This window comes from Centroberyx gerrardi, chromosome 18 (genome assembly GCF_048128805.1).
Source record: "Centroberyx gerrardi isolate f3 chromosome 18, fCenGer3.hap1.cur.20231027, whole genome shotgun sequence".
Taxonomy (NCBI): domain Eukaryota; kingdom Metazoa; phylum Chordata; class Actinopteri; order Beryciformes; family Berycidae; genus Centroberyx; species Centroberyx gerrardi.
In genome coordinates, this window is record NC_136014.1 from 3171881 (window position 1) to 3190341 (window position 18461).

The window sequence follows — 18461 nt, forward strand, 5'->3', positions numbered from 1 at the left end:
AACTGGTTGACAATTTTAAAGAGCTTTGTTGTTCTTATTTATTTTAATCTTTGTTTGTCCAGTGAAACTCAACTGAGGTCCATGCTCTTTTCCAGCTCCATCATGCTCATAGCAATACACATGTCCAAATCTGTTATTTACATCTGTAAAGTGAATATATTTGATAAGAAGAGGTTTTTACAACACATGTCTACATGCCTTGACACTTTGTGTACATATGTATTGGCTTCTGTGGACTCATTAACGTGAATATGAGCACATTTTTATACATCATACTGGAATATCCAAATATTTTGTCAGATTCTCATATTCATGTCATTTGTTATATATTGCACATACCTCATTGCACCTGAATTTAGGTGGGTTTACCCTCCAATAATGGTAAGAAATTTCTCTGTAATACAATGTACCCAAATAGCTTTCACTTGCAAGTCTTTATGCTCACCACTAGGTGTTAAGCTCTGTCAAGATTTTGTCATGTGATCTCTGTTCAGTCAGGGTTCCTTGTAGTCTACATGCTTGTTAACTTGCCCTCAGTTGTAGCTGAGAGTAAGGCTAATAAGCATGGCTGAGGATGTGACTGTGTCAGAGGAGACTCTAACAGGTGGTCTGACTCTGTTGGTCAATTTAGGTAAAATCCTTCTACAGACTGCCAAGCAGGACGCACAAGGTAAGACTTGGTTTCGTGTTAGCCTGCGTGTATTTGTATTGTGAAGCTCCATTAAAAATCTGGCAATTTAATGTATTTTGAATTGTCAGTTAACGTACACACCTCTTAGAACATTACTTAAGACGTTGTATGAATCGATAGGGTCTTCTGGTATATTCGGCTGTCTTTATAAACTGAAGAAGAATTGCTCTGCACTGCTCGCTGTCGGTGTATTTTGGTGGGAGAAGATTGTAGCAATAGCAGGTGAACCAATTTTAAAAAGGTGAAATTCCATTGCACTAAGTGCTGTTTGGTGGTTTATATCAATGCCGAATTGAAGAGGGGACCCTAATGATTCAAAAAGGCTTGTAAGTCATGTTCTCTCGGGTACTTACGTTTGCCGGTAAGCAAGGCAGCATCAACCTGGCCATAGTTTTGAATAGAGTTTTGGCGTTGCGCTTTCACCATACAAGATGGAACGGCAGGGCAAGTGTAAACAAGTGAACAAACATCCTTTTAAATTGCAGCTGCATTTATTCTTCCTTACTTCATGAGGCTAGGTGTTGGAGTGAACCATGTTAGTTACTCCTTGTGCAGTTAACATGTAATATAATTCAACTGAGTTCATAGTTTGTTGTAGCTATAAAATACTGTATGCTTGCCGTGCATTGTTAAAGCAGGATCAATGTGATCAAACCAGCGGATTAAAAGGTCACTGGTATTTGAAGTTGAGCAAGGCGCTGTAGTGTAATCCCTGTCATGCCCATTGCCAACACAATGACAGTATTGCACAAGCCTGATCCACCACTAACTATGGCTCTTTGTTCTCATACAGCCTCCCTGGAAGATTTTGTCCCCAATAAGATCACCACTTTATTTGGGCTGATGACCGCAGGGGCAGACTTCTACAAGAGGTGGGGTTGCACTCAACAAGCATGGATTCAGTGAATTAGACTAAATATTACAGATTGGCTGTCTGACACCACAATATATCAGGCTTTCAATGGAGAGTTTTTGTGTCCCATGACAGTCTAAAATGCTGTTTCAAAGACTTTTCCACCCTGACATGAATAAAACACTGAATACTTGTGTTTTTTGGCATGAAAAAGGTCAAATTCAAAGATACTGAATGTCAGCATAAAATATCAGCTATTGGCAGCTTCAGTCCAAAAACCCATATCTTCTTGTACTTTCCACCAAGACAAATCTCTTTGGAACGAACTGCTGTCTGCCTGTTGTCATTCATTCACGTGAGATTGTGATACGTGCTGAGATATTCAATTTAACTGACTGTGCTGTGTGTTATGGTTGACCAGCCTTGGAGTGAAGAAGAGGAGTGAAGCAGAGACCATTTGGCAGAAGTCTTACCAGTAAGTTTGGGTTTCAGTGGAGAGTTTTAGTGTACCATGATGGTCTAAATACTGTTTCAGAGGCTTTTCCATTGTGACAAGAATACAATTCTAGGGGAAACACTGAATACTTGGAATTTTTTAGGCATGAAAATGGTCAAATTTAAAGTTGTTATCAGCACAAAATATCGGCTGTTGGTCTTCAAAAACCCATATTGGTCGAACCCTAATTTTTATGATAGCTGATCATTAATCAATAATTAATGTGATATATTGCCTCTGTCTTATTAGTAATTAATGGAAATGTAAGCTAGATGTCGACACCTCTCTCTCTGTTGTCTTTTACCAGCCGCACAGCAGTGAGAGAGAAGGTCGATGAGCTCCTGCAGTTGGAGGTTTGTACATGTGAACACTTTTTAAAGATTATGTTTTGTCATTAATGTTTTATTGAATGGCGAGAAGGGATGATATGCAACACTAACACTGTCTAGTCTACTTAGTAGTTAAACTCTAGTGTGTTTACACAGTATACACTCTAACATGTCAAGATGTCTGCCTCCTGATTTGGCAGTATTATACATCCCATACAGCGGAAATGGGGGACACCCAGTGGTCCTTGAGGGGCTTCCAGAGGTCCTTGAGGGGGTTCCAGAGGTCCTTGAGGGGTTTCCAGGGGTTCTTGAGGGGGTTCTTGAGGGGTTTCCAGGGGTTCCTGATGGGTTTCCACGGGTTCTTGAGGGGGTTCTAGAGGTCCTTGAGGGGGTTCCAGGGGGTCTCCAATTAGAGAATGTACAGATTGACTATTCTACCTAATCACAGGTTTCACTCTCACCACTATTATCTCCCTGAGTACAGTGTAGACAGTTCTACAATTCAATACTAAATCAACAACGAAATCCTTCCATATGGGTCCAGACATCAACGCCGCTCTTGTTAGTTCAGAAACAGAAGCACAGAATTATGTCGAGTCCAGGTGCCACCATCTTGTTATTCCAGTCCACGATGACTATAGTTGACAGGACATTTTTAATTCCACAGATATTTGACTCTTATTGTTTCTAGATTATTCGAATTCTCCAGACATTTCATAGACATTGCTTGGTGTTGCGCCACTATGGTTGATTCTTAATCTGCGGTCGCAACATTACACCCAAGACTATGGAATGTGTGATTAAGATGGATGTGGATTTTGTTTCAACTCATGTGTTCACAGAGTGAGTGGGATTCCTTTCTGGAGGGTGTGGACAGAGGTCTGCAGACAACAGACGGACAGCTGGCAGGAGGAAGCACAGTAGACAGCCTGAGTGCTGATACTGCCGTCACCGACGCAACAAGTGGAGAGTGGGTTCACACACACACACACACACACTTATTTTTTGGTCATCAAGAGATACATTTAGGTCAGTCAGTCAGTGTGAGACACTTCACTCCTCTATAGAAGACTTTCAGATGGTATAACACACCCTCTGGCGGCCATATTGGAGGTCCACAGCTCTTGGGCATCAATGTCTGAGAACAGCTGATTGTATTTCTAAATTCATTCAATTCAATTAATTTTTTCAATTGAGCCATCTCAACAGAATTGAATAGACATTGTTAATTTCTGTGTTGTTTTTGACTGGGGACTGATCATTTCATCACTGACACATCTGACTGATTTAGTGTGTAGATAATGTCAGCTTGTTAGCTAGCTAACCATAGTATCTGGTCAGGTATCACTATCTTGTTGTAAATACATCTGATTTGCACACTAGCTAGGGTGTAAAGTATGTAAACTAGGGTGTAAAGTATGTAAACTAGGGTGTAAAGTATGTAAGCTAGAGTGCAAAGTATGTAAGCTAGGGTGTAAAGTATGTAAGATAGGGTGTAAAGTATGTAAACTAGGGTGTAAAGTATGTAAGCTAGGGTGTAAAGTATGTAAGCTAGAGTGCAAAGTATGTAAGATAGGGTGTAAAGTATGTACGCTAGGGTGTAAACTATGTAAGATAGGATGTAAGTATGTAAGCAAGAGTGTAAAGTATGTAAGGTAGGGTGTAAAGTATGTAAGCTAGGGTGTAAAGTCTACACTGAACGTTACATTGAAACTAAAGCTTCTTTGTTTAGTTGCACCATGGAGACTTAAGTTACATCTTAACTAGTAGACAGTAAAGGGACCACTAACCTCATTAACATAGTCTCAGTGAGACTTTTCACCTCTGGCCAATAATGTCTGTACCAAAATGAATTTCTTGTGCCCCAATTAACAGCAGCCTAAGCTAATATTAGCTAACTTACATGATAGCAAGATAATTAACCTTGCTAATGCAACATCCACAAACATCAACACATAGGTATCTAGTACAAAGTAATAGGATTCATTTGTACCACAGACATAAATATTTATAAACAACTAGATGTAACTAATACAGACAGCAATCGTGATATCAAGTGGTTTAACTGTTAATGTCAGCAGGGTAAGAGATATGTAGGTGGACCTAATGCAATTCCCCAAAACATTTATTTAACTGTTAGCTATCAAATCGATTGGCCATGTCAATGACTATTTTACTGAAGATTTTACACCTAGAAGGGGGTAGATGTAAATTTTAATGTGTAACTTACGTCTACGTTGGAACTAGTTCAGTTGCAACCAATAACATTTTAGTCATTCGTTAACTTGGATTAAGAGAAGCATTTACGTCCAAACTACATCTGAACTTAGGTTGAACTGGTGCAACAGACGGCTGATCATTAATTCGTTCTACATGTCATCGTGACACTCTACTGAATCTGTACTTGCTTGTGTGTTAAAAGGAGTGTGACTCTGGGACAGTACCTGGGCAAGGGACAGAAGCTGCTGCTGGTTCTCATCAGACATTTTGGATGACTGCCGTGACGAGACCACGTGGCTGAGCTGGAGGCCAGTCAGGTCGGTCCACCTCCAATCCACATGATGCCGCTTCAGTCAGCTTTCAACCGTTTGAAACCGCAATGGCATGTTCACACTTAGTTTCTGTTCTGGAGAATAGGCACGGCATCATCCACATTTGCGCTGATAAAAAAGCGGGTTGCATGTTATTTTAATGCTATAACTAGTTGTTACGTATATTTGACTTGCATACTTACTTCCACTCATTAATTTGTAATTAATGCCCTGTAATTTACAAAAGAAGAAAAATCAATCAATTATTATGGTTTAAACTCGACAGATTTTTATTGCTGTGTCATTTTAGGAGTCCAGGAGGTGAGTTGTAGTTAGAATGGGAAATTTAGGTATATCGTTTGAAAATCTACAATTATGTACAACATATAATTTTTGCTCATAAGTGTCATCAAATTAACAGTGAATTCGAGAGGCTTGACTTTTACCAGCAAAATAAAAAAAATATATCTTTAAAGTTCAAATTAAAATTGTGACCTGTAGTATTATGTAGTGGCGATTAAAAGACAAGTGAGGGAGAGATTAATTAATATCATTAATATCTTTTGAACGTATGAATAAGTATATTATTTGGGTATATGCTGTGCAAAATTTTGAAGGTAACCTCTTTTGCTTTATTGTAAAAACAGAATTTATATGGGAGAAGCCATGTTCTTGTTTGTGAATATAGAGTCCCACAAGTCAATTTTGTATGAAGAGTGATTTGTTCCTACACACTGTTGTCTTATCGTTCTGTATTTTGGATCTGAGGCGGGGACTCGAGGAACATGACTTGGACTCGAGTCACAATTTTAATCACTTGAGACTTGACTTGATGCATGAAGAGAAGACTTGAGACTTGACTTGACTTGGGTTCTGGTGACTTGGGACTTGACTTTGACTTGTACTTTGATGACTTGTAAAGGTTTCTAAAGTCTTAACAGAAGATCTTGTGTTTGTGTAAATGACTTGGATTGAAAGTGATGAGATTTGTTGTATGCAGGCTCTTCTAGAGGCTCGGTCGGCGCGGGTCTTGGTTATTTCCTTCGGCAGCGTGGAGGGAGCTCGGCTGTGGATGGAGCAGACTGGATGTACCTTCCACATGCTGCTGGACCCACAGAGGAAGGTGGGTGTGTGTGTGTGTACCCTAATCCCTTGATTTAAAAAAAAAAAAAAACAGTAAGTGAAAATTAGATGGCATTAGATTTACACCGAGTTTTATGTTAATGTGTCTGGGAAACTGTGTGTGTGTGGATTTGGCCAAGCATGTCCAGATTTGGCCACTGCTACGTTAATAATTAGTTATGCTGCTCTAATGTACATTCTACCATAGATCTACAGGGGTTTTGGCCTCGGCTCGTCTTATGCCAAGGTGCTGAAGTTCAGCTACCTGCTGCACTACTCTGAGTACGTGGCTGTGGACAGAGACTTCCCTGATATCCCCCCTCGCCTGCTGGAAGACATCTATCAGGTACAAATGGACAAGGCGGTTTACTTTGTAGGATCTGATTCTGCATTCACGTCATTTGGGAAAGACAGTAGATACGAGCTTCCCACGTGAAAATACCGTTCACTTCAGGTTTCAGATGGTAAATACTACTAGAAAATACTGTTCACTCAGTTTTCAGATGGTAAATACTACTAGAAAATACTGTTAACAAAAATAACAACATAATTGATTGGCAACTGTGATATTATTGCTGAGTTTGAAATAGTAATTTGTTGCACTACTTGTTTCTGATGAAGGGATAAGTCAGTGGTTCACAGTGATGGCTAGTTTTCCCTTAAATCACACTCTAATACTATAAAGCAGGGGTGTCAAACTCAATTTCATCCCGGGCCACATCAGCATTATGGTTGCCCTCAAAGGGCCGGTTGTAAATGTAAAACTATATAAATGTATCTACTTGTTATCATATTACATAATTGCCTCTGCATTCGATTATTATTGGTTTTAGTAATAACTTAATAATTAATAACTGCTCTGAAAGCAGAATTCTAGGAAAAATAATGGCAAATAGACATTCAAGTGTACAACTATTATACAATTTATAAAAAAAAAAATGAAATATACAAAGTAGTATAAGTAATAAAGTCAAAATAACAATAAGGGTTGTTTCAGTTTGTGTAACCAGGTTCTGGTTCAGGTTACTCAGACATGATGTGGACTAAGTGGGATGTGACAGTGATGCTGCCTGGACACACCAAGTAGATCTCTCCAAGTGATCAGCCTGGATATCACACACCATCCTAATCCATGGATCAATCCCTGCACATAATAACAAATACAAAACATACAAAACACAAGCACAACCATTAGAATGCACACATATTACATTGTACCTAGCTTGATTGAAAATGATATACATTTCATGATATTGTATACGTGAAGGTTTTTAAAATGCTTACCTGTTTGTTTTCTGGCCAGATGACTGATGCCGTTTCCCTGAGTTCAGTCCGTCGATGTCTGGCTTTAGGTCTTCTGCGGTAGCAATCCGTAAAACAGCGTGGAGGTTGTCATCACTGATGCGTGATCTGTGCTTGGTAGCACAGCTAGCGGCTAGACCACTTCAGTGCGACAAAATCAGGATGCATTCTGGGACATGTAGTTTATGGACACCGTACTTCCTTAATGCAGCATAGAATTGTATTGCGCAAATTATGTTCTTTGCAAGCTCTCGAGGTGCCGGGCCGGATTTGGCCCGCGAGCCTTGAGTTTGACACACCTGCTATAAAGCCTCATCTTTAAAGGTGTGATGTGTAGCATTTTAACATAAATAAATCATTACTACATTAATTTTTAGACATTAGTGGGATTACTCTAAACAAATGAGACCATGACTGAAAAGTTGCAGCCTCTACCGGCTTCTACACTGCAATTTACATTGTGTGCCACCAGGCTGGATTTGGATTTCTGCTGGATTGCTTTACGGCACAAAACAGGAAGAGGGCGCTGTTCTTCCAGCACAAACAGCTAAAGCTTTCAGAGTTTCTGGCAACGGCAGATGGTGGAAGGAGTGAAAGGTTGATGGAAAAATCACTTCCATGTTTATCCTCGTCAGTAAACACAAAGACACCAGGGAGGGGCACACACTAGCACTAACAAAACCACTGGTGTGAGATAGAGGCTACCAATCGTCTCGACCATGATCTCATTTGTTTACAGTAATTATATCAAGGTAGCCTATCAATTAATTTGACAATGATATATCTGTTAAAGGAGCACCTTTAACAGATAAAAATCTTTATGTGTTTTGTACTTTATTTTTTCAGATGGGAGGTGACTTTTTGCTCGATGAGGCAGGCAAGGTCCTCCTCTCCCACCCATCTAAAAGCCCTCTGGATAGGCCGACTGTGGCAGACCTTCTGGAGGCCGTGAATAGGCCTACTGAAGGTTGCTCTACCAACTCTGCATAGAAACACCAATATCTGGACCAACTCTTGTGGAAGATATATGACCACAAATACACTAATGTAGACATACATATAGACACTGGGGTTGGTTCAGGGTAAAGTGCGTTCTTTTTAACACGGCACTGACACCGCAGGAGAGCAGATCTTTGGCCCACGCTGATGACGTCACGTCTCACACTCATGACATCATGAAGAGGCGTGACCGATGTGAAACCGTGTGGCAAAGACTACTGGTCTTCTTCTTGTATCAGTGCTGTGATGGCAGTATTTCTGAATGAGTAATACAATTGCTGACTAATGCTGCATTACAACTGAAATCCATCCAGCTACTTTGAATGGGCAAATGGGTAAATGTAAATTAATTTTGATTGGTTCAATTGTCAGTGTACTTAAAATGATTTAAAAGTAGCATTTTTAACCAGGTCTTGCCTTAAAGCAGCACTAGGCAACTTTGCACTTTGCACTCTCACTGCCCCAAGTGGCAGTGAGAGATAATTGATTTTTGTTTTTAATTTGAAGCACTTCATTACCCACAAATCATATAACATGACATCAGTAAACTGCACACTTCTCAGACCTAAATTTCTTCTTAGTGGCTGGTGGGGGTGGAGCTTTAAGCTCTTGTGCTGCAGATGTGATCTTTTCATGTCTAGTGAAACAGGGAAAATCGAATTGAAATGCCCCCCCACCCCCACCCCCCCCACCCCCTCTTTAGACAACCATGAGCATATCAGTTATGCAAAGATATGACAATCTCTTGTGCCTGTGTAAGAATCCAGCCTCACATTATCTGGGATGTAATAATGTTTGTTTTTGGTTGCTTGTATCTAAAAAAAATCAGATAATCTCAGGTAAGATGTCAATCACAGAATAGTAGATTGAATTGACTTCCATGTACTTCCTGTGATTGTCTTAATGTTCTGTCACCTATTGTGTTATACTGTGTGGTAAGTAACCTCCAGCCATTTTGTACCTAAGTGGGATAAAACAAACCATAGAAACGGTTTGTAAAAACTACTTGACCCAGGTTTAGTAATTATGCAGCTACAGTGTGTAATGTAGTTGCAATTTTAAAGGTCCATATGGTGTAAAACAGGATTCCCCTTACCTCTTTGATTATAAAGGAGTTGGATGTGCTATCTAAACATGGTGAATCAAAACGCACGGTCGCCAAATAAATCCACACAATCCATATTAGAAAAGCGAAGTTTGGACTTCCGTAACTTTGTGGCGTCGCAAAGGTTCGCTCATCATTTTTGTAAGAAATAATAGACCGACAAAGTGCTTTTTTCAAAGCGCTTGAGCGGTTGTCATTGTTTATTACCGGAGAGTTTTCCCTACCTGTAGCTGCCGGGCTGCGGTGTCTCACGTTTCACTCTTGAAACGGTTAGCCAATCAGAACAGAGGGGTCGTTAATATTAATGAGCCTTAAAGACACAGCGACAGAAACAGCCTGTTCTTGGTAAGGCTCAGAGAAATGCTGGAAAATGAACGTGTAAAAATGGATTGAGAGTGTTTTTGGTACATAACACCACACACACAGCTTTGAATGGACCTCAAGACATAAAATAAAACATTGGAAAGTGGAGAATATGGGACCTTTAAGGAAATAGCAGTATGACACCTAATGGATGTAATCTTTCTAATGTCATTTCTAATGCTCTGAACATTATGTGGTCTGTGCAAAACATCTGAAATGGTTGGACACAATTGATTATTTTTGCTGTGTGGCTTTCATTTTTAAAACTAACCCACCTGGTATGATGAATCAAGCAAAGATTTTTTTTAATGACTGCTGGGTAAATGATACTGTGAATCATGCCAATCTTAAATAAACATTTAGCAACAATAATCACATTCAGCCTTTTATGTGCATCTTCATTGTTTTACATACTGTAGGAGTCTGATCCAGTATACATGAACATATAATGATGTGTAATTATTATGGGATTAAAAGTAGACTCAGCAATGAGACAGTTGCCCAAAATGTAGGCCTATGCTTCCCCAGAAATATAGAGAAATGTTTAACAAGCCCTGCCTGAGACCTTGTTGGCCTAAATATCTCCCCTGACCAGGAGAGAGCTTGGTAGGCAGAGTAGCCTGAAACCTGGAAAGCCTAAATATACTGTAATATGAATGTTTAGTGTCCTTTAGTTGACTTGGTTTGAGTTTGTTGTGTTCAAAGTATGTGCTGATTCTGAAGGAATGCCTCTGGCTTTTCATGTTTTCCCTTTTTTTGGAAACTCTGGACAAAATGTTTTGAATTCCAGATGTTGAATCACACAGCTGAGTCGGACTGGTTTACATTCATATCAGTGCAACTGAATGGGTCATTATATAATCTGTCTAAAACACAATGCTGTTCAATATATAACTTAAATAACAATACATATATAAGTGCTATTAAGTATTTTTCAACTTGAACATTTAAACATTGTCATGGCAAATGTTTTTATCCTGCAAGATACTGATACTGTTTGTCATTACTATTCAAACTGTCATGAACTTAATACTATGGATATGTCTTTTACAACATACTGCACATTTAGAACATGGTAATTGGATAATTGGAAAACTTTTCACCAGGAAACATTTCCATTCTTTCATGGTTACAGTTAACACATTTCAAATCAAAGTTGTTGTCAAGCTGACATTGATTTCCAGGGACTACCAGAGATTTGCTGTATTTTTAAGTGTCCCTCAGTGGGGAAGGAAAGTGATAACTAGCATCTTTGTGGCTGAAAAATACATGTTCTGCTTTACCAGAAATAATAATAGAAAATTATTTCTTGTGAGCAATCAATCAAAAATAACTTCTTGTGACCAATCAATTGCATAAACTTTACCAGAACAGTTTTGAATGCATAAGGTTCTAAACAATGGCCAACAATCAAATTAATTTCAGCAAAATATTGTGAAACTTTCATCTGAAGCAGATGTCACCACCTGTTGTGCTCTATAAAAGGTAACATCACCTGGCACCGAAGATCCGCCAGTGGCAGATGGCAATTGCAATAGCACGCTTTTAACCATTAGATGGCAGCAAACCCACAAAAGTGGTCTAGACCCAAATCTGTGTCAAGCCTGACATCTAAAGGTAAAAAGCATTGCTACTGAAATGGCCATCTGCTATTGGCTGATCTTTGGTGCCAGGTGATGTCACCACCTGTTGTACTCTATAGAAGGTGACATCACCTGGCACCAAAGATCAGCCAATAGCAGATGGCAATTTGTTGTCAGATGAGATGTCAGGTTTTACACAGATTTGAGTTTAGGGTTTAGTTCCTCTTTAATATCTCACCTTTCAAGCACAAGTTCACCTTTCTCACCTTTGAATGCAACCAGCGGAGGGCGAATCATGTCTTTCCCTCCAAAGGGACACTCCAAAGTCTGCAGAGACAGTCCATTGCCAAATACATGAAATGGAATTAGTGTCAACATAGAGGAAAACAAAGATTAAGGAAACTCTGACAATGGAACTAGAAAGATGAATTTGGCATGAGGGAAACTGGGCCGAATCGTGGGACCAGGGATGTGGTGGAAGGTACATCTACCTAAACTCAGTTTACCCTCCTTATTTCCAGAATAGTTTACCACCTTTTTTAGGCTGACATAAACCTTTCTCAGGGAAATTCATAGTATACATCATAGTACATAGTATGATGGTTGTTTGCCTTATTATAATCATCCACTGGAGAGCATAGTTTAGGATAGGATAGCAAAAGAGAAAATTACTTTATATGCTATTTCTTAAAAAGTGTCCATTTTAAAGTGCCACCCTCTCGTCAAACTCGCAGAGATAGTTCATGGTCCGGTCGCAGTAGTGGTCCCACCAGTCCCCGTCGTCCGACGACATCGCCACGCAGTTCTCCCGCTTTCCTCCGTCCGGCTGGCTGGACAGGAAGTGCTTGCGCCACTGGAAGTACGTGACTCGCGTCCCGTCGTCGAAGAGGTACATGCCCTCGGATCGCAGGTCGTTGACGCCCAGCCAGACGGGCCAGTTCCCCGGGTGGAAGAAGGTCTTGACATAGTCGGCCAGGGCCTCCTGCTCCCTGCGGTCGCGGGGCATCGCCATGCGTCCACCGCGCTCCAGGCACTTCCTGGACGCTCCGGCGTAGTCCTCGTAGCTACGGTAGACCAGATAACATTTGTATCCCATCCTGTGCCCCTTCTGGCAACCTATGAGGCAGAGAAAACGAAGGGAGATGGTTCAGGGATGTCATTTCACTCCACCCTAACGGTACATGCAGACCAAGCGCGACTGTTTCACTGGGTGTGTTCTGTGGTCAAGCATCGAAGCAAATTCTCGCTATAATATTTGAGGCTACTTAAGGTAATGTTACACACCAGGAAGACCAACAGTCTCTGATACTTTCCATGTATTATTTCGTAAAGATCTTCATAAGGTCACATGAATTGGGAAATCCCAACATAGCCGTAACAATTCTCTCTTCCATTTTCCATTCAAAGACAAAGTGGAACTGAGATCAGATTTTGACTCACTTCTCATAAACGATACATGGAGGTGAAGGGTTAGCCTCGTGAAATTTATGAAAGCTATGGCAGAGTCCATAGAAGTTGGTCACCAAACTATCAGCTCAGAGGGAACCTTAGTCTGGAATGTTCCCTGATGTGATATTTTTCTTCCAAGTAGATCCATGGCATTTTTTCTGGATCTTTACTCTCCATTATTATGAAAAAAACTACAAGATCAAATTTGGACTCACTTAGACTATGATAAGGTGAGTATCACACCTTGCCATTACCCAACTGATGCCCATGCTTTTGTGAAAGAGGGGTGAAAGAGAGGGATTTGAAGAGATAATGGATAAATAAGGGACATTAACGCTCAGTTTTGCACCTTCCAGTCTGCCAATCTCCTTGCGGTTGTCCTTGCTGTGCTGGTCGACCTCCCGGATGTTGTCCTCCAGCTCCCCTACTTTAGCTGTCATGTTGGAGATGAGGAACGACAGAAATGAGGAAACGTGAAGGTTAATGCAGAGAATTGTCTTCATGACTTTTCCCTCGGAACCCCTTGAACTCTGATTTCCTCCTCAAATTTCCCCTTAAGTAGCTTCAAAGTTAGAAAAAACTATACGACAATGTCACATACATATTCTGTATCTGCACGCTTCATTGAAGCTATTTTATACACATTTCCCTGTAATTCAGCATGGCATATTTAGTATCTTTGGAAACCTTGGGATCTTGACTAGAATTTAAAATCAAGTTCTGTGGGCTTGAACAAAGCTCGGCAATGCAACATGCGTTTCTAATTATAGACCCATTGGTGGTACTGACAGGGTGGAAGAGGTGAAGGTTGGAGGGTGAGACTGAGACCTTTTGAGACTATAACAATGATTAAGGGCTTGTTCATTCGTTTGTTCCTTTGTCCATCTGTCATGCAAGATATCTCGGACACCACTGATCCGATTTTGACAAAACTTGGGGGTAAAGATGCATCTCACCGCTGCTTTCCAGCATTTTCAAAACGAAGGGCACTACAATTACAGATCAGACAAGGTGACATATTTGTTATTGATTGGTACTTCATTGGTGGGGGATGACATGTTTGGATTTTTGTTCATACTGGTGGATGTTTGCCATATAATGATCACAGACTTGAGGTCATAGTTTAACCACCTTTCATTTACCACTACATCACTGCGTATGATTGTACTGTGGTCACACAAATGCGCTGGGGAAAAAGACCGCACCGCTAAACCAAAAGGGAAAAAGCCCACACAGAATGAGAGATCTGGATTTAATCAGGAGTGCTTTAGGGCCATGTGACCGTCTTACCGTCCATCCTGGACAGGCGGTCTAGCAGCTGGCTGACTTTCACATCCAGGGTGTAGTGGCCGACGTTCAGCTTGTGGATGGCCTGGTCCATACCAGCTAGTCTGGACACTGGGGAATACAGCAGAGCAGGGTAGGAGAGACGAAAAAGGGGGAAAGAGAACAGAAGAGAATGGGTCTTCCACCTCTGATATGATGGATATGAAGCAGTTTGATTGACTACAGGTTTATTGTAGAAGTGATCAGTACTACACGGGTTGCTGGATATGAATATGAAGACGTACAGATGTAGTTGTATGAGTTTTCGAAGTCCGACACAGGGCTGGTGGGCTCCGGTTCAGGCTCTGGAAGATCATCTGGAACGTCTCCTCTTGCCTTCTTCACCTCCAGCAGGGTTGCCTGACGCACGCACGGACGCACACACACACACACACACACACACACACACACACCAAATTAGGCCTACCTGTTTTTTAAGCATCATTTCAATGAGAACAGAATATTGATAAGGTTTCCCTTATTTTATTGTTCATTTATTTTATTCTTGTACCCTGAGGATCTAGTATTCTTTTCTATTTCTTTCTTTCTTTCTTTCTTTCTTTTATTATTATTATTACTATTTTATTCTTGTACCCTAGGGATCTAGTATTATTTTCTTTCTTTCTTTCTTTCTTTCTTTCTTTCTTTCTTTTTTATTATTATTATTATTATTATTAGTAGTAGTAGTAGTAGTAGTAGTAGTAGTAGTAGTAGTAGTAGTAGTAGTATTATGTTGTTATTGTTATTTTCATTATTATTATTATTATTATTAATCATAATAATAATAATAATAATAATAGGGTTAGATTTACATGTTAAATTTATATATGCTCTAAGGCAATTGATGAATTGTACTTCAAAGAACTCAAGCACAGATAAACGTTTTAATATAATCATCAGAAAAAAAATGCAGAAAACATCCTTTAACTTCACATCATGCCATTAACTATTCAGTGGCCCCATAAAGTATTCAACCCCTATTGTTTTACCCATTCTGTTTTTTTACAGCATGCTAAAGAGTTACCACAAGCCAAAAGTCAGCTTCATCACAGTCTTCACTCCTCACTGCATGGTACACACACACACACACACACACACACACACACACACACACACACAGTCCTGACCTGTGTTGGCGTGGCGTCGGCCGTCCCCGTGGGAAGACACACACCCAGCGAACACAAACACAGCACAGCGACCAAGGTGGCGGCCGGTCCCATTTTCTGCTTCATAACTCTGCTTCTCCTCCAGCAGCACAGTCCCTCTTCCCCTCCGAGTCTCTCTCTCGCTCTCTCTCTCTCTCTCTCTCTCACACACTCACTCCACTCTTTTTCCTTTCACACACTCCTGCTTCCCTCACTTTGACCCTCGGGGATGTGATCCAACGCTGCAGGAAAACAACAGTAATCTCCAATTATTAGACATGAATGGGACGCTGGTGAATGTGCCCCAAAAACCCCCCCAAAAAAAGCTGAAATCCCACGGACAAAAATGCAAAATTACATCACTGGCTGTCTTGCGCACACTTTCTGTCTGGTTTCTCTCTCTCTCTCTCTGTCTCTCTGCCTTGTTCAGGACGGGTCTCCCCTCCAGACAAACAACAGGAAAAGTCTTTGTTTTTGCTCCCACCTCCCATTTCCACTCTTTGTGTGAACACTGCAGTTTTACACACACGCACGCACACACAAGGTAAAAAATAAAACAGTGGGTAAACAATGACCTCCCATCTTAAGGCAAACAATCACCAATATGAACAATTATCCTTTCAGAAAAGCATTCATTGAAGCTTTTCCTATCCTCATGTAACTTGCATCAGTTCCATACTCTTTACTATGATGTTTACTATGGATTTTTTGCATCATGCATATTTACCTCTGGCTAAAATGGTGGCAAAACTCTATTCCTGCAAATAAAAAAGCCGGATAAACTGAGTTTAGGTGGGTTTACCCTCCGCTACATCCCTGCACACAAGAGCATACTGTGCTCATACACTCACTTACTTACACACATAACACACACACACGTTCCTCTTATTCATTCAGCCTCAATCTCGGGCCTGACATGCCAGGCTTTTTCCCAGTGGAAATAAATAAACTGGTACGAGAAGCGCGGTCTGCTGTGAATCTGCACTGTGTGTGTGTGTGTGTGTGTGTGTGTGTGTGTGTGTGTGTGTGCAGCTGAACAGCTCTGTAACAGGAGGTATGCCAGTTAAAATGCCACAAAGAATCCGGCAGAGTTTCCAAAGGGAGGCGACTCCCTTGGAGACTGGGAGGAGCCACAGTGGAGCGACAGGGACTGAGCCTGAGCAATGGGAATCATTAGATACTTTTTTTTTTTTTTTTTTAAAGTCTGCATGTTCACGTTCCGTTCCAAAACTCTAAACTTGCTCCACACCTCACTCTACCAACCAGCAATCCCTTAAAATAACCTTACAATTTTCATTCATTTACATTAATTCACCCCTTAATTCATGCAAAATCCCCTTAAAATTAATTAAGGGAGATATTAATGGAGATCCCATCGAAGCCTCCTTAAACATCCCAATTCCTTACTCTCTAATTTAATGAAAATTTCAGGGAGACAGGAACTTTTCCATTAATTTCCACTTAATAACCTGTAAACCTGCACAAAAGGCATAAAAAAAAAAACTTAATTTCTAATGTCTCTGTGAATAAACCCATGAATAAATCTCTTATAAACCCATTATACTAACCCTACTTTATTAAAGCTTTGTTTTTTTTAATGGATAATTAATGTTTATGTAATGAGAAATTAAGGACATTTCAGGGATAAAATGAAGGGGTTTGGTTTCGTAGTGAAGTTTGGATTTGAACAGAAGATGTGCGTAAAAATGTTGTGGAAAATTTGTATCCCTTAAAAAAATAAGTTGTTTCCCCTTGTTTTGTCCTTGGTGTGTGTTGTGGAAATTATCATCGGGAAGAAATGTGCCCAATAAATGACAAGTTGAGACCCGTTCATAATGAGGCAACTAGGCTACTTTCAAGTGGGCTACTTTCATTCTTTGTAATGATTCATATTGTTGTTTCACCATCTGAAAAGCCAGTGATAGGAAAACAATCCGCAAAAATTCAAATGATGTTCTTTTTTTCCCCTAGGCGTGAAATGGAGACAAAGACACACCGCCAGGGGAAACACATGTTTTAGGGGAAACAAATTTTGCCGCAACAGCTGTTCAGTGTCCAGACAGTGGCTAAAGCATTACGGTTGTCAAATAATCCATATCCCATTTCATTCAAATAAAGGCTCCTAATAAAACCAAAATTCATAATCAAATGCTTGAAATGCTCCACTGTTAAAACAAGATGCACAACAGATGCAGAACAAGATTGTCGCTCATTCCTATAATAATAATAACTTTATTGATGAGGGGCATTGAATTTAAAAGCAGTTTCTCCTAAGTGCTATGTTAGGACTGAACAGCAGGTTTTTCCCCATACTTTTTGCCTGATGTTTCATGCACTTTCTATACTCAAGACATCTAAATGATCCAATTCAATTCCCAAACATCTCAAGACTTTCCGGTCCGGTAGAATGTTTCACAAATAGGGGGAAATTCCTGTCTGGGACTCGTCTTATTAGTTAAAAAAAATGTAATGGCTGAGGAGCAGGTTGCATTATGAGCCTATTTGACAGCAGGTACATTACACAGTAAAGCAGGGACTCAATTGGACGTCCTCCTGTAATACTATGAAATGATTTTCACTAACCCGAGCGTCTGTGGCCAAAAATAGCTGAATTAGGACACTGACAAAGCAGCCATTCAGTGTCTGGGAAGGCTGGGTGAGGCTGCAGGAAGACTGCAGGAATGGACAGACGTGGCTCAGTTCAGTAGGCGATGAACATAAAATTATGTATGAACATGTAGATCCTTTAATGGGTTTTGAATGAGGATTGAAGCCACTGATAGCCGATATTTTGTACCGATATTCATCTTCAAATTATTATATCAAAGTATTCAGTGTTTCCCCCCAGAATTGTATTCTTGTCAGGGTGGAAAAGCCTCTGAAACAGCATTTAGACCATCATGGGACATTAAAACTCTCCACTGAAATTCATAGTAATGATAATACATGATGAAACTGTCCCATTAGAATCAGTTCAGGTTAAGGGCTTCCCATAGACAGTGTAGTATTGATGAACTCTACAATAAATATCACTCAAACTGCATCATATCAGAGGTGTTACAGGTTTTAAAGAATACTGGTAGGTTTGAGGAAGGGGGGGGGGGGGGGGGGGGGGTGTAACCATTGTGTAACGCCTGCCCCGCACTGTGGGAGGCATTGGGTCGAGG

At 40.4% G+C, this 18461-nt stretch overlaps 2 protein-coding genes across 2 annotated transcripts; one reads left to right on the top strand and one right to left on the bottom strand.

The window, feature by feature from the left end:
• The first annotated feature begins 505 nt into the window (after positions 1–505).
• On the top strand, positions 506–9991 carry selenol (selenoprotein L). The gene is made up of 9 exons (XM_071910558.2): positions 506–670; positions 1485–1563; positions 1966–2019; positions 2348–2393; positions 3212–3339; positions 4792–4906; positions 5901–6023; positions 6231–6368; positions 8171–9991. Exons 1-9 carry the CDS (start codon positions 565–567, stop codon positions 8312–8314), a joined length of 933 nt encoding a protein of 310 aa, XP_071766659.1. The 5' UTR covers positions 506–564; the 3' UTR covers positions 8315–9991.
• A 221-nt stretch (positions 9992–10212) lies between these two features.
• On the bottom strand, positions 10213–15588 carry clec11a (C-type lectin domain containing 11A). Its single transcript, XM_071910560.2, has 5 exons — positions 15277–15588; positions 14395–14509; positions 14114–14221; positions 13173–13256; positions 10213–12490 (listed from the first exon to the last, which is right to left on the bottom strand). The coding sequence occupies exons 1-5, from the start codon at positions 15379–15381 to the stop codon at positions 12078–12080; spliced, it is 825 nt and encodes a 274-aa protein (XP_071766661.1). The 5' UTR covers positions 15382–15588; the 3' UTR covers positions 10213–12077.
• Positions 15589–18461: the final 2873 nt, after the last annotated feature.